We start from the raw sequence: 13,580 nt of genomic DNA on the forward strand, positions 1-13,580 counted from the left end.
TCCTTTGGTTAGGGAGCTATGTACAGCTCTGAAGTAAGGGATCAGGACATAAAAGGAAACTGGTTTTGCTCCTGTACTTCCCAATCCACTCAACCATCCATCTGCCCACCCACCTATCCATTCATTCACTCGCCTGCCCATACATTTACCTGTTCACCCACTTATCTACCCACCACCCATCCACTCACCCACACATATCCATCCACCACTTATCTACCCACCATCCACCACCTACCCATCCACTTACCCATCCATCTACCTATATCTATCCACCCACTCATCTGCCCACCATCCATCCATCCTCCCACCCACGCATCCACCTACCCATCCATCCATCTGCTCACCTACCCATTCATCCACTCACTTACCCATCTAGTCACCCACCTACCTACCCACCTTTCCATCCATCTACCCACCTGCCCATCCATATACCCATCTACCCATCCATCTACTCATTTACCCATCCCTCCACTCATCTACCCACCCATCCATCAGTCCACCTACCCATGTAGTTACCCACCCACCAGAGTGGGGTATATGGTGGTGACCCAGATAGCTGAGGCTGTTGCCATTGTAGAACTTGGACTGAATGGGCCAACACAGGATACACAAGATAATCCGCAGTAGTGGTACATGCCGTGAGGGAAGTAGTGGGTGATAGGACAGCAAGCCCTGGGCTGGCGGAGGCTTCTCTGTGTGTGGGAAACAACCTGAGTGGAGTGGCTGGGGGAGCACAGAGGGGCCTGCGAGGCTAAGGCCCAAGCAGTGACTGCTGGGCTTATTTAGGGAGCTGAGACGATAGGGCTGGAGTGTGGAATGTGAGGGCAGAGGTCACATGGGCCTGTGGGCCAGGGTGGAGGAGTGTTGATTCTGTCCCAGGCACAGCCAGAATGAAACAGCTGGAGAGTGACTGGCTCTCATGTCCCTTTTGAAAGATGGCTCTGGCTGCTGTATGAGTGTGGGCTGTAGAGGGGCAAGGTGGACTTAGGGTGACAGGGAGACCCCGTCCAGGACAGTTGGGTTGTAGGCTTGGGCTGGGGCAGTGACCAAGAAGAGGGAAGAAGTGGTCAGTTCAACATGCATTTTGGAGGCAACAGCACTGAGACTGGTGAGGCGGGGAGAGTGTGAGGCACAGCTGTCTGCTGTGAACCATTTCTGCACTTTGGAGGTGCTCAGGCCCCCTAACAGCCTTCCATGGGGAGACCCTATTCCCCCCATTTTGTAAATGACAAAACAGTGTTTTTTGGCAGGTAAGTACTTGCCCCGGTTCACTCAGGTGTGAAGGTAGAGCTGAGATTCTGACTAGACCCATGTGAAGATTCTACCAGGCTTCCACTGGACTGGAAGCTTCCTGGGGCTGCCAGGGAGAGGCTTAGCTCCCCCTGGAGCTCCCTTGGGGCCAGGCCTTTGCAGGGTAAATTCATGATTAGTTTGGAGAACATTTCTAGAATGTCAGACACATTGATACTTATAAAAAGCACAAGCATTCCAAAGCCAAATGGAAGCGGTTTTGGATGCTCTGGGGTACTTCCCCCTCTAGGGACCACAGAGATGAAATGCTGCCTTTTCATTAGTGGTGTTTCTGCACGAATACACATACACGTGTACACACACACACACAGTCGTCCTCATCATGTGGGCTGGGGAAGCTCAGGCAGGGGGTGGGAGGATGGTTGCTTTTGGAGGATGACACCACCTTCCATTTTCACAGTCACCTGGGAGGCAACCTGTCTCCTAAGTGTCAGACCTCACTGGCTGAGTTTCCTATCATCTCCGGTTTGGGCTTCTGGGTTGACATTCTAGATCCACCATACCCCATCTAGAATGGATGCCCTCTGGCCCTGGCCGGCTGTGTGCTGCTCAGGTTTGAAAGGTGAGACTTCGCAGAGGTTGAGAAGCTTTTCTTATTTGCCTGTCATGGTCCAGAGGGCTGAGTGTTCCGAATATCGAATACCAACCCCCCCCCACCCCCAGCCTTGCTCTGCAGGGGTGCGGAAGGCTCTCATTGTTTCCTGGCTGGCAGTCCCCGCCTCCTTCCCCTCCCCCCTTGTCCCTGTAATACCTGGATTCGAGGATTTCCAGAGGATTGGGTCACACACAGACTTTTGAACCATGTGATCAGATATTCACTCTCCCAGGTTGAGGCTTCTAGGTCAGAGTTTTTCCTGTTTTTCCCTAAGATTGCCAGTGCCAATGCCCGCCTTAAGAATCAGCCTGTCTCTTGTCCTGCCTTCCCTTGTGAGAACTCAGGTGGGGCAGGGAGGTAATGTTAGAACCTGGCTGCCCACCTTCTTTTGTATGCCTTTGCTCTTTGGTCAGGTGTTCTCTGAGTCAGTTTCTCTGGAGTCAGGATTTCTATTTCTTCATTAACACTCTCAACCCTATCACTGCCCCAAGAGCAGAGGCTCGGATGGAAGCTTCCTTATGTGGCTATTTTGCCTCTTCTTTCTCATGCTCACTCCAGCAGCTCCCACTTAGTTTGTTAGTAACAAACTTAGCACGTTTTACCTCTTAGTTACCATGTTGGCATTATCTGCGGTAGACATCTGCACATTTTACAGATGACGGAACAGGGGCCTAGAGTTTGAGTGACTGACTGAAGGCGCCCAGCAGAAAGTCAGCAGAGCTACGATTCAAACAAGGTCCCTCCTGAGGGGCCACCAGCGAGTCCTGATGCATAGTCAGGAGGTCCAAGTTCCTTCTGCATCATTTTCTTTTCTTTTTTCTTTTATTATTTTTTAAATGTTTATTTATTTTTGAGAGAGAGACAGACCACAAGTGGGAGAGGGCAGAGACAGAGGGAGACACAGAATCTAAAGCAGGATCCAGGCTCTGAGCTATCAGCACAGAGCCTGACGCAGGGCTCGAACCCACGAACTGTGAGATCATGACCTGAGCCGAAGTCAGAAGCTTAACCAACTGAGCCACTCAGGAGCCCCATCATTTTCTTTTCTGATGACATAAATGATATATACCAGTCTTTAATGGATTTGTCCAGAAACACAATTAACGCTTTGAAGTTTATCCTGCAATTATTTTTTTCTGTGAATAAACACATGTACCCATCACCAATAATGTGATATAAAACTAAGGTCTATTATGTGGTTTAGGTCAGGTTTTTATTATATTTTGAATAGGTAATGTAATATCATGGTTCAAAATTCAAAAAAACAACAAAAAAAGAAAGGGTAAACTGTGAAAAATCTCCCTCCCTTTTCTGCCAGCAACCAGTTCCCCTATCTGTGTTACTATTTTATGTAAAATTTGATTTTTTTTCATGGTTGTGTATACAAAATTAACATCATGTGGATACCAGATGCATACATTTTAATTTATTTAATTAGACATAGATAATGGACATTTAAGTCATTTCAAATTTTGTGCTATTCTAAATAATTTTGTTATGGATATCCTTATTCAGTTGTGCTGTGCATCTATAAATATTTCTTCAGAATTAATATCTAGAAATGGAAATACTATGTTAAAAGGCATGAACTTATTACCAAACTGTCTGCCAGAAATGTACCAATTTATACTTATGAGCAGGTTATGAAAGTATCAACTTCCCCTATAGTCTAGCCTTTTTAAGGAAAACAGAATTTTTAATTTGCATTTCATATCCATATTAGGTAAATTTAAATTTTTTTGTTTTTGTTTTTTGGTTCATGTCTACTTATGTTTTGTGTCCCTTTTTAAATTAAAAAACATTTTTTTAAATGTCTATCCATTTTTGAGAGGGGAGGGCAGGGGGAGGGACAGAGAAAGAGAGAGAGGAGACCAGAATCCAAAGCAGGCTCCAGGCTCCAGGCTCCGAGCTGTCAGCACAGAGCCTGACACAGGGCTCAAACCCACGAACCACGAGATCATGACCTGAGCCAAGTTGGGTGTTCAACCGATTGAGCCACCCAGGCGCCCCTTGTGTGCCTTTTTAAAAGTAGGCTGCTCCTGTTTTTCTTATTGATTTGTAAGGACTCTTTATACGTTAAGATTATTAATGTTCTGTCAATAAATGTCAAATTAAGCCTGAGTTCTAGTCCTGCCTCTGCCCCCAGACTTCTGTGATGCCGTTCCACACTCCAGCCTTCAGTGTCTCTGGCTATGAATTATGTGCCCTCTGAGGCGGGCCACTTTCTGACTGACATGTCCGCATCCTTTAACCCTTCAGGCGCCAGGAGCTCCGAGAGCTTCGGCTGCTCCAGAAGGAAGAACACCGGAACCAGACCCAGCTGAGCAGCAAGCATGAGCTGCAGCTGGAGCAGATGCATAAGCGTTTTGAACAAGAAATCAACGTGAGTGTGAGGACAGATGGGTCCCTGGAGGGCTTCTTGCCTCCATGTTTTCTTTAGGGGTAGGAGAGAGACCGGTTCCTTTGGTTTCTTGGTCTCCTGGGCCACTGACTCATAAACACAGGATCTCATGAAGGTCACAGAGCTCCTCTGAGTCACAGAAGAGGACCTCTAGAGGGAGACCGACCTTTGCCGAGCACCATGGAAGAACTCTGCAAGGCAGATGGTCTGGCCTCCCTTTTGTACAGAGGCAGCAGAGACTCTGGTTAAATGACTCGCCCCGGGTCGTACAGCAGAGAGGCGTAGAGCTGGGATTCAGGCCCCGGTCTGAAGATAAACTCTGGGCTCTCCCCATCTTGCATCCCATCTTCCTCCCAGGTATAAAGAGACTTTGCTCAGTTTCTCCTTCTACTCCTCCCAGGCCAAGAAGAAGTTCTTTGACACGGAGCTGGAGAACCTGGAACGCCAGCAGAAGCAGCAGGTGGAGAAGATGGAGCAAGACCATGCCGTGCGCCGCCGGGAGGAGGCCAGGCGGATCCGCCTGGAGCAGGATCGGGACTATGCCAAGTTCCAGGAGCAGCTCAAACTGATGAAGAAGGAGGTGAATATGTGCTGGGCGGAGGCCAGGGGCTCTAGGACGCAAGCGATCGAAACCCCAGCTCAGTCCCGCTTCAGCAACAGAGGAGACTCTGGGGAGCTCATGTATCTGAAAAGCTCACGTCCACGTGTCGGGATTCATGTGCTCCAGCTGCGTCATGAGGAGCTACTTCTCTGTCATTTGGGCTCTCCTTTCCTGTGTTGACTTGGCTCGCAGGCAGCTTCCTGTATGTCATCCCAGCTCAGCAACCCCAGCTGAAAGAGAGGAGGGGAGGAGGAAGGGCTGGCAGCCCAGGGGGATCTGAGATGCTTTCACCAGAGCAGGGGAACAGGTGCCGGGTGGTAAACACAATACGTCTTCTGTGCCCTGCTCTCTCTTCTCCCAAAACAACAGTCCCCTAGTTGGGACCCATGTGGCTCTTCTCTTTCCTCTCCCAGCTGGAAGAGGTGGGGGGCGGGGAGTAGGTGACAAAGAGGTAGATGGTCCCGAGACAAGGGGAGGGTGAGTCTCCTAGCCTGCCCTGGGGAAGGGCATCTGGGTCCCAAATAACAGCTCACACCTCCCTCTGTGGAGCCTGGGACATACTTACTAGGCCACTCCCAGTCTTCAGACAAACAGCTTCTAAGGGTGGTCCGTGGTGCTGCAGGCTTCAGAGCCCAGCTCCCAGACTGCAGTCTATGGGGGTGACATTTGTATCCAAGGGGCCTCAGGCAGCTGCAGGGGCTGGGCTGGAGCTGGAGCAAAAAACTTAAGTGGGGGCGCCAAAAACCTTGGTTAATCAAGACAAATAATATTGTAGCGTAGTGTTTTAACATCAAAATTATTGCAGAAAAGTCATGATGAACAGACTGTTGGCTATTTAAAGTCAAGATTCAACAGGGCCAGGTTTAGGGTAAGGCGGTGAGAATGAGTCCTGCAAGCATAGGGTGGATCCTGTCTGTATTTACAATTTTGATATTATGTTTGTGGCAGGAATTTTGATTTTTAAATTTTTATTTATTTTTAAAAAAATCTTTATTTTTGAGAGAGAGTGAGAGCGCGTGTGCACGCAGGGGAGAGACGATCCAAAGCCGGCTCTGCGTTGACAGTAGATAGCCCGATGCAGGGCTTGAACTCATGAACCGTGAGATCATGATCTGAGCCAAAGTCAGATATTTAACTAACTGAGCCACCCAAGAGCCCCTGAATTTTGATTTTTTTTTTTAAATGTAATTTTATCTTCATTACTGAGATTTTTGGTATTCCTTTTTATGCCCGCGGTGAGTGCCTCACTGGCCTTACCCTGGTCCTGGCTCTCCTGCTGGGGTACAGCGCTGACACTAAGCATACCCCCCAGCTCCAGGGCAAGTGCAGGGAGCAGAGGCTTAGGAGTCAGGTCTGGTTCTGAGTCATGGCTCTGGATTACTAACTATTGAGCTTTGGACAAGTGATCTTCCTGAGCCCCAGTTACCTCCTATCAAAATGAGAGCTATTCAGCACCTGTTTTATTGACTGTCTACATGTATGGCCCTGTGCTAGGTGCTGGGGGTACTGAGCAGAATAGATAGGGACTCTACCCTCAAGAAGCTGTTAATTTTCATGGAATCCAGAAGTTTTTGGCCATTTCTGATATTCATTAAAAATTTTATTTTTGAGAGGGAGGGAGAGAGCACAAGGGGGGAGGGAGGGGCAGAGGGGGGGGCGGGGAGAGAGAGAGAGAGAGAGAGAGAGAGAGAGAGAGAGAGAGAGAGAATGCTAAGTAGGCTCCATGCTCAGTACAGAGTCCAACATGGTGCTTGATCCCATGACCCTGGGATCATGACCTAAGCCAAAACCAAGAGTCAGACGCTTAACCAACTGAGCCACCCAGGTGCCCCTGCTGTGCATTTTCCATTCCAGTCTCTTTCTCCCCAAAACACAAATATTAGACCTTTGGTATTTTCCTGTAAGTCCTAAACCTTTAGTTTTCATAATTTTTATTAGTCTTCAAATTCACGGGCTCTTCTGCCGCCTCCCCTCCACCCTGGGTCCATCCAGTGCTTTCTGTGTTTACTGTTAGATGCTGTATTGTTTGGTCCTAAGCTTTCTAATTGTCTCTGTTTTAGAGTTTGTATTTCTCTGTGGCAACATTCTCTCTCCCCATTAATCTCAAATATGTTTACCTTTACCTGACAGAGTGTGGTTATAATAGCTGCTTTATAGTTTTTGTCTGACAATTCCAGCATCTGTGCCATCTTGGAATTGGTATGTGATGATTTTTTTTCTTTGCAAATGGGTCACATTTCCTGATTCTTTGTACGTAGAGTAATTTTGGATCGTATCATTGACATTTTGAATGTTCTAGTCTGTGGACTCTGGGTCCTGTTACAGTCTGGAGAGTGTTGACATTTTTGTTTTAGCAGGCAGTTGATCTTGTTGGGTTCAGACCACAGGTTCTGTCCTGTCTTCTGTGGGTGGTGGCTCTGATCGTAGTATAGTTTTCAAAGCCCCTGCTGTACTGCTTTGGGTCTGTCTTGCTCCTGCTCGGCACGGGTGAACTTGAGACATGCGTGGGGTCATGCACAGAATTAGGGTTTCCCTCCTGCTGTCTTCTCTCTGGGATTCTTCCCATACTCTCTGACCTGCACAGGCCCCTCTTCCTGGTTCTCTGGCCAGAAACATGAAGTTTCTTACAGAGTCTTAGTTACCTTTCCCATTGCACTGTTGTGCAGGTCTGAGAGTACTGCAAAGCCAGGACAGCAAAAGGGAAAAAAAAAAAAAAATACAACTAGGAAACTCACTCCTGTGCTGGCCCCTCCTATAAGTTTTGACTCTTCTGATAGTCATCTGCTTTTGTTTACTTTCCAGAGTCCTCAGGTAGTTGTTTTTTGTATTTTATCCAGGGTTTTTCATTGTGATCGGCAGGACAGGGAGGCTGTTTTGGCTTACGCTGACCATGCCAGAAGAACTCCCCTGGAATGTTCTTTTGATCATGGACAGTATTTTTCCACCAGCTGCTCCTAAGAGCCTTCCATCAGTGAGTTTGGAGTGGTGTTTCAGGCACCTGTAGAGGTGTGGGTTCCTCAGAACTGTCTGAGGAACTCTGGGTGCCTTGGAGAGAAATGTCATGAATCTCTTCTCCCTCTTCTGTTATAAAAGACAGAAACTGGGGGCACCTGGCTGGCTCATTCAGTAGAGTGTGCAGCTCTTGATCTTAGGGTTGTGAGATAGAACCCTACATTTGGTGTAGAGATTACTTACCAAAAAAAAAAAAACAACAAACCCATTTCCAGCTGGCTTGAGAACACTTACTGGCCCTGATCGGGAGGGCAGAAGTATCACCAGGAACCCTTCTTTTTCATGTTTTGGCATTGCTTCCCTGCATTCATCTTTGTCTCTGGCGGGCCCTTCCAGGGTGGCCCACCATGGCCTACATCCTAGTTTAGCAACCCCGGAGGACAGAGATCTGCTTTCCTCGATAGTTCCAGCACACATCCTAAAGCTCTCACTGGCCCAGCAAGGTGTCTGAACCAATCCCTGAGGTCAGGGCATGGAACATGTTGACCGACAGCCTGCATCATATATATGTGTGCCTGGCCTAGAGCCAGATGGAGGTGGCCGGGGGGTGGGGGGGGTGGGGGGAGGGTAATCAGCACCATCTGAACTTCAGGAATGGAGATGTCACCCTTGAGGGGTGAGAAATATCTTAGATCATTATAAGGGTTTAACAGATTGACAGTTTGTGGGATTAATATTTCTTGGGGGTGGGTGATTAGGAAGAAAATGTCTACAGAGGTTTCTGGGGGCACAGTATGAAGAAAGGTTGACAAAGTCTGCCCTCAAGGAAGGGGAGGTGATGCTCTCAGAAGGCCGCAGGATGTCAAGCAGCAAAAGCGGGATCTCTTCGCTCTGGGGGAGTCTGAAACCCAAGCCAGCAGCAGACAGGAGTAGGCCAGAGAGGACTACCTGTCAGGGGCTTGGTGGAGAGCGGGGTGGGGGGCCAGTGTCTAGAAAGCTGCGCCTCGCCTTTGGCCTCCCTGGCCCAGGAGTTCTGGTGTTGTAGTCTTTCTTTCTAGGAAGTGTGAGGAGGGACGCTGACCCGGCTGCTGTCTTCTGTTTCTGGTACAGGTGAAGAACGAGGTGGAGAGGCTTCCGAGGCAGCAGCGGAAGGAGAGCATGAAGCAGAAAATGGAGGAGCACGCACAAAAGAAGCAGCTTCTCGTGAGTCCTTGCCCTCGGTCAGCGAGTCCCAGGTTGGAGGACCCGAGTGATGACCAGGTTCCTCCTCTGTCTCAAGTCCAGCCTATTTTGTTGGCACTTCCCTCACGCAGCCTTCCTTGATTGCTCTCGCTCCAGGTAGAAGTGAGCTCCCTGTCTCTGGACACCCCAGCCCTGTACATCTGTGTCTTAGGGTTGTTTGTAGGCCATGTCTCCTTGAATAACCCAGTACATCCACCTGCCCACTTGGCACCTTTTAGAATCTTAAGACAAACCCACGACCTCCCAGACCTGGTCCTGTTCTTGTATTCTGAGGGGGCACTGTCCTTCATCCTGCTGTCAGGCCAGAAACGTTATTTCTGACCGTTCCTTTCCTTCCAACCCTTTATCACCTCCTGAAGCATGGATTTTGTTTTTTTGTTTTTAAGCTCCAAACTGTCTCTGGATCTGCCAACTTTGTCAATATCTCTGTGACTCCATAGCGACTGTCATCTTTTGCCTGGACTACTGCAGTAGCCTCCAAGCTAGTCTCCCTGCTTCCTCTCTTGCTCTCCTGCAATTTTCTCTCCCACCAGCCAGTGTAATCAATATGAACTCCAGATCTCATCATGTCACCCTCCCCCTATAGCCTTGTGTCCTGAAAACCTTCAGGGGCTCCCACTTTGTGTATAAGATAAGACGAGCCTCCTCATGTGCTTACAAGGCCCTGTCTGTCTGGCCCCTGCTAGCCTCTCCCCGCTCCACTCGATCCTCCCAGCCCCAGCCTCACTGGCCTTCTCCTTAACCTTTGTTGGACCATGTGCTTGTTTTTCTCCTACTGGGGCGTCTGTACATTTTGCTGTCTCTGCCCCCAAATGTATAGAAAATTAGAGTCTACACTTAAAATGCTTTTGTATATTACCCAGTTTAGCGTTCATGGCTTATCAGGGTAGGTGCTATTTGTTTTTCCCTTTACAGAGAAAGAAAATAAGGCTTAGAGAGGTGACTTTGTAGAGTTAATGGTATGGGGCAAGGCTTGAAACTCAGTCTGACTCCAGGCTTCATGTTCTCTCCAGGACACCATCATACTTTCCTACAACCTGTCCTTTGATGCTGTGATCAGAAAAAAAAATGCAGGGCTGGGGAGGGTGGGGGAGATAGGCCCCATCCCCACACAGGGAGAGCATATTGGGCCTTTAAGGGGGCCATTCTCGCAAGGGCATCAAGAGCCTCAAAAATGTACACATTATTGGCCTGGATTTTTTTTTGCTTCTAGAGACTAATCCTAAGGATTAATCATCACAGAAGTTCACAAATATTTAGCTACCAGAGTATGAAGACATACTCCATCTAAAATAGAGACAACTTGGGGCACCCGGGGGGCTCAGTCAGTTAAGCATCCAACTCTTGATTTTGGCTCAGGTCATGATCTCACAGTTCATGAGTTTGAGCACCGCATCAGGGTCTGTGTGGCCAGCACAGAGCCTAATTGGGATTCTTCTCTCACTCTCTTCTCTGCCTCTTCCCCACTCTCTGCAAATAAATAAATAAACATAAACAAAATAGAGACAACTTGGAAAAAAATTATTAGGTATTGGGTGAATAAGGTTAGGGTATACCTACCTGTGCCATGAAATGTTTTCGGCCATCAAAACTCATTTGATAGAAGATTACATTACCACATGGAAAGGTATTTTTAATTTTTAAAAATTATAGTAAGATAAGGCATAACGAATTTAGCACCTTAACCATTTTTAAGCATACAGTTCAGTAGTATCAGGTACATTCACACTGTTGTGCAAACCATCACCACTGTCCGTGTCCAGAACAGTTTATCTTGCAAAACTGAAACTCTACCCATTAGATAATAACACCCCATGCCCTTCCCCCAGTCCCTGGCAACCACTATTCTACTCTCTGTCTCCACAAATCTGACTTCCTGTAAGTGGGATCATATGGTATTTGTCCTTTTGTGTCTGATTTACTTGACATGTCTTTGAGATTCATCCATGTTGTGGCATATGTGGGAATTTTCAGGGAGGAGTTAGATTCCATTGTGCATATATGCCACATTTTGTTTATCCACTCCTCTGTCTGTAGGCACTTGAGTGCTTCCATCCCGTGGCTGTTGTGAATAATGCTGTTATGAACATGGGTGTACAAATCTCTAAGTCCTTTTAAATAATTTGTGAAATACAGATGCAAACATGTTTGCATAGATACACCAAAACCAGCTGCTGCTCCCGGGTGATAGGATTAGTGGGGATTTCTAGTTTCTGCTTATGTGTTCCCTAAAATTTTTAAATTTTAATTTTTTAAATCTGACTATGGAAAATTAAAAACATAGGCAGAAATAGGTATATTAGGAACCCCCACATACCTGTCACCTGTTACCTGGTCTCAGTAATTAGGAGCTCATGTCTACTCACTCCCCCACCCTTCAGGGTTATTTCGAATCAAATCCCACGTATCATATCCTTTCACCTGTCAGTGTCTTAGTATGCATCTCTAAAAGAACCCACAATACTATAAAGTCACCTAAGAATTTAAATATTTATCGGTAACTGCTTCATGACATCCCATTTGCAGTTGAGTCATTAGTTACATTTCCATTTGTCTCATGAATTTTTTTTTTTTTTTCAATCTGTTGTTTGAATCAGGGTCCATATGAAGCGCATATGCCACAGTTGGTGGACGTGTCTCTAAGTCTCAGGTTTCCCCGGCGTATGTTTTCTGTGCCGATCACGACGACTCCTCTGTAGTAAAAGTAGACGTTGAGGTGCCAGAACCGGTGCTAAAGGTCTGTCCTCTCTCCCGCCCAGGACCGGGACTTCCTGGCCAAGCAGAAGGAGGACCTGGAACTGGCGATGAAGAAGATCACTGCGGACAACAGGCGGGAGATCTGTGACAAGGAGCGCGAGTGTCTCACCAGGAAGCAGGAACTCCTTCGAGGTGGCTGCCAGAGAGTGGGCTGTGCTAGGAACTGCTAGGTTCTTCTCCATCCTAAAACTAAACAGCATCCTTCAGGGCGACACATGGGGAAAGCCTCCACTGCAGTCAAGACTGAGGCACAGAGCCGACATTATTTGACCTCTTTCCTGAGGTTGAGGAAGGAAGAAAGCCAGCAAGCCACGTAGAGTGGGTAGAAACTACGGGGTGGTGGGGAAAGTATCGTGCCCCTTATGACATCCATCACATGTGGAGTGACGGCTGTGCCAGGCTGTGTGCCAGTTTTCATGGCTCTCTCTCCTTGAATCTTCACCTTAACCCGACAAGTCGTTTTTGTAGACGAGGAAACAAAGGCTTGCGGAGCCACCGTGCTTGGGCCGGGGTTGCTCGGCTAATGCGTGGTAGAATGAGCCTTGTACGTGGATCTCCTCTTGAAGCCGAGTTCCTGACTGCTCTGGTGTGCTCGTGCTCTGACGGGTTTGCGGGCTGGCAAGTCCTTCGAGCCCAAGACCTTCCAGAGACACTAGTGCAGGCCACTCCCAGAGGGAGGAGGGCAGAGGAACTGTAGGGTACGGAGAGAGGGCTTCTGTATCTGGATGGGGTCACTAGCAGGGGAGGTTCTGGGGTAGAGTTCTGAAGGGCAGCAGGGCTTAGGGTCTTTAGCCCCTTAGGTTTATCTTCTCTATGCCTAGCGGATGTTGGGTGCAGTTTTGTGGGGCGTGCAAAGCAGGTGGGCTCTGAATGGCCAAAAGTCTGCTGTTTGAGCTACACTTGAAACAGTTGGATGGGAGAAGTTCAGAGTTTGGCACCCGTGGGCTTCTGAGAGTCAACAGTCCAGCCTGCGGTAAAGACGTAAACAACATAGGGCCGGTTGTACAGGCGCCATCTCTGGCTTACTTACACAGCAGGTGTTGCGGCCAGGGCTGTGATGGCCGGTGTAGGCAAGCCTTGTAAACCCCTCAGTACTTGGTGTGAGGCAGCAAAACGGGGTCCTTGATGTTCTGACGTTCTGAAGAGCCACCGCGGTTTCAGGAAAGCCCTCATTTTCTTTTTTGGTCCCATGATGCCAGTAGGAACCACCCTACTTGTGGGACAGTGCTTTCGACTTTGATAGGAAGCCAAATCACTATTCTGATGTACTGTGTGGGTAGTTACCAGTTTTCATAGATCAGGAACGCAATGGAATGAAATGAACATTCATGTGGGTTGAGCACCACCCGCTCCGTGTCTTACAGGGCATGAAGTCTTCATCTGACACCAGCTCCGTGCCTGTGGCTGAGCAGGTCAATTGATAGACTTCCAGTGATAAAATGCCAGATGCTGTGTCTTAATAATAATGTATACATAAGGGATGTACAATGGCCAAGGAGGGTCTCGTCCATTCTTCAAAGGAGTAAATAGTGACAGGAGGCTGTTCCTGTCTTCTTCATGGGGTTCCGTGAGCCCTTCCCACTGGCCCATTAGGAAAGCAGCAGTGCACTGTGAGCTGAACATAATGGTTTCCCAAGACCATTTCTGCCTCCACGGAATGGTTGCACACGTTTGGTAGAGGTGGAAGTGGAGGCCTGGAGAGGATTTGCTACCCGTCCCAA

General features: G+C 48.1%; 1 protein-coding gene and 1 long non-coding RNA gene across 5 annotated transcripts in view; one reads left to right on the forward strand and one right to left on the reverse strand.

Annotated features, from left to right (window-relative positions):
- The window catches only part of STK10 (serine/threonine kinase 10), a 114,983-nt gene that overhangs the window by 86,976 nt on the left and 14,427 nt on the right, over nucleotides 1–13,580 (forward strand). Inside the window, exons 11-14 of the mRNA XM_027034391.2 lie at nucleotides 4,166–4,289; nucleotides 4,708–4,887; nucleotides 8,971–9,063; nucleotides 11,862–11,991. Coding sequence (XP_026890192.2) covers nucleotides 4,166–4,289; nucleotides 4,708–4,887; nucleotides 8,971–9,063; nucleotides 11,862–11,991 — 527 coding nt within the window. The remainder of the gene's footprint in view (nucleotides 1–4,165; nucleotides 4,290–4,707; nucleotides 4,888–8,970; nucleotides 9,064–11,861; nucleotides 11,992–13,580) is intronic.
- LOC128316439 (uncharacterized) overlaps nucleotides 4,886–13,580 on the reverse strand; it is a 69,422-nt gene continuing 60,727 nt past the window's right edge. For all 4 annotated transcript variants that reach the window (XR_008300366.1, XR_008300368.1, XR_008300369.1 and 1 more), the window contains 2 exons: nucleotides 5,474–5,653; nucleotides 4,886–5,138 (listed from right to left, as the gene is read on the reverse strand). This is a non-coding gene — a long non-coding RNA (uncharacterized LOC128316439). The remainder of the gene's footprint in view (nucleotides 5,139–5,473; nucleotides 5,654–13,580) is intronic.

Source organism: Acinonyx jubatus, chromosome A1 (genome assembly GCF_027475565.1).
Source record: "Acinonyx jubatus isolate Ajub_Pintada_27869175 chromosome A1, VMU_Ajub_asm_v1.0, whole genome shotgun sequence".
NCBI lineage: Eukaryota > Metazoa > Chordata > Mammalia > Carnivora > Felidae > Acinonyx > Acinonyx jubatus.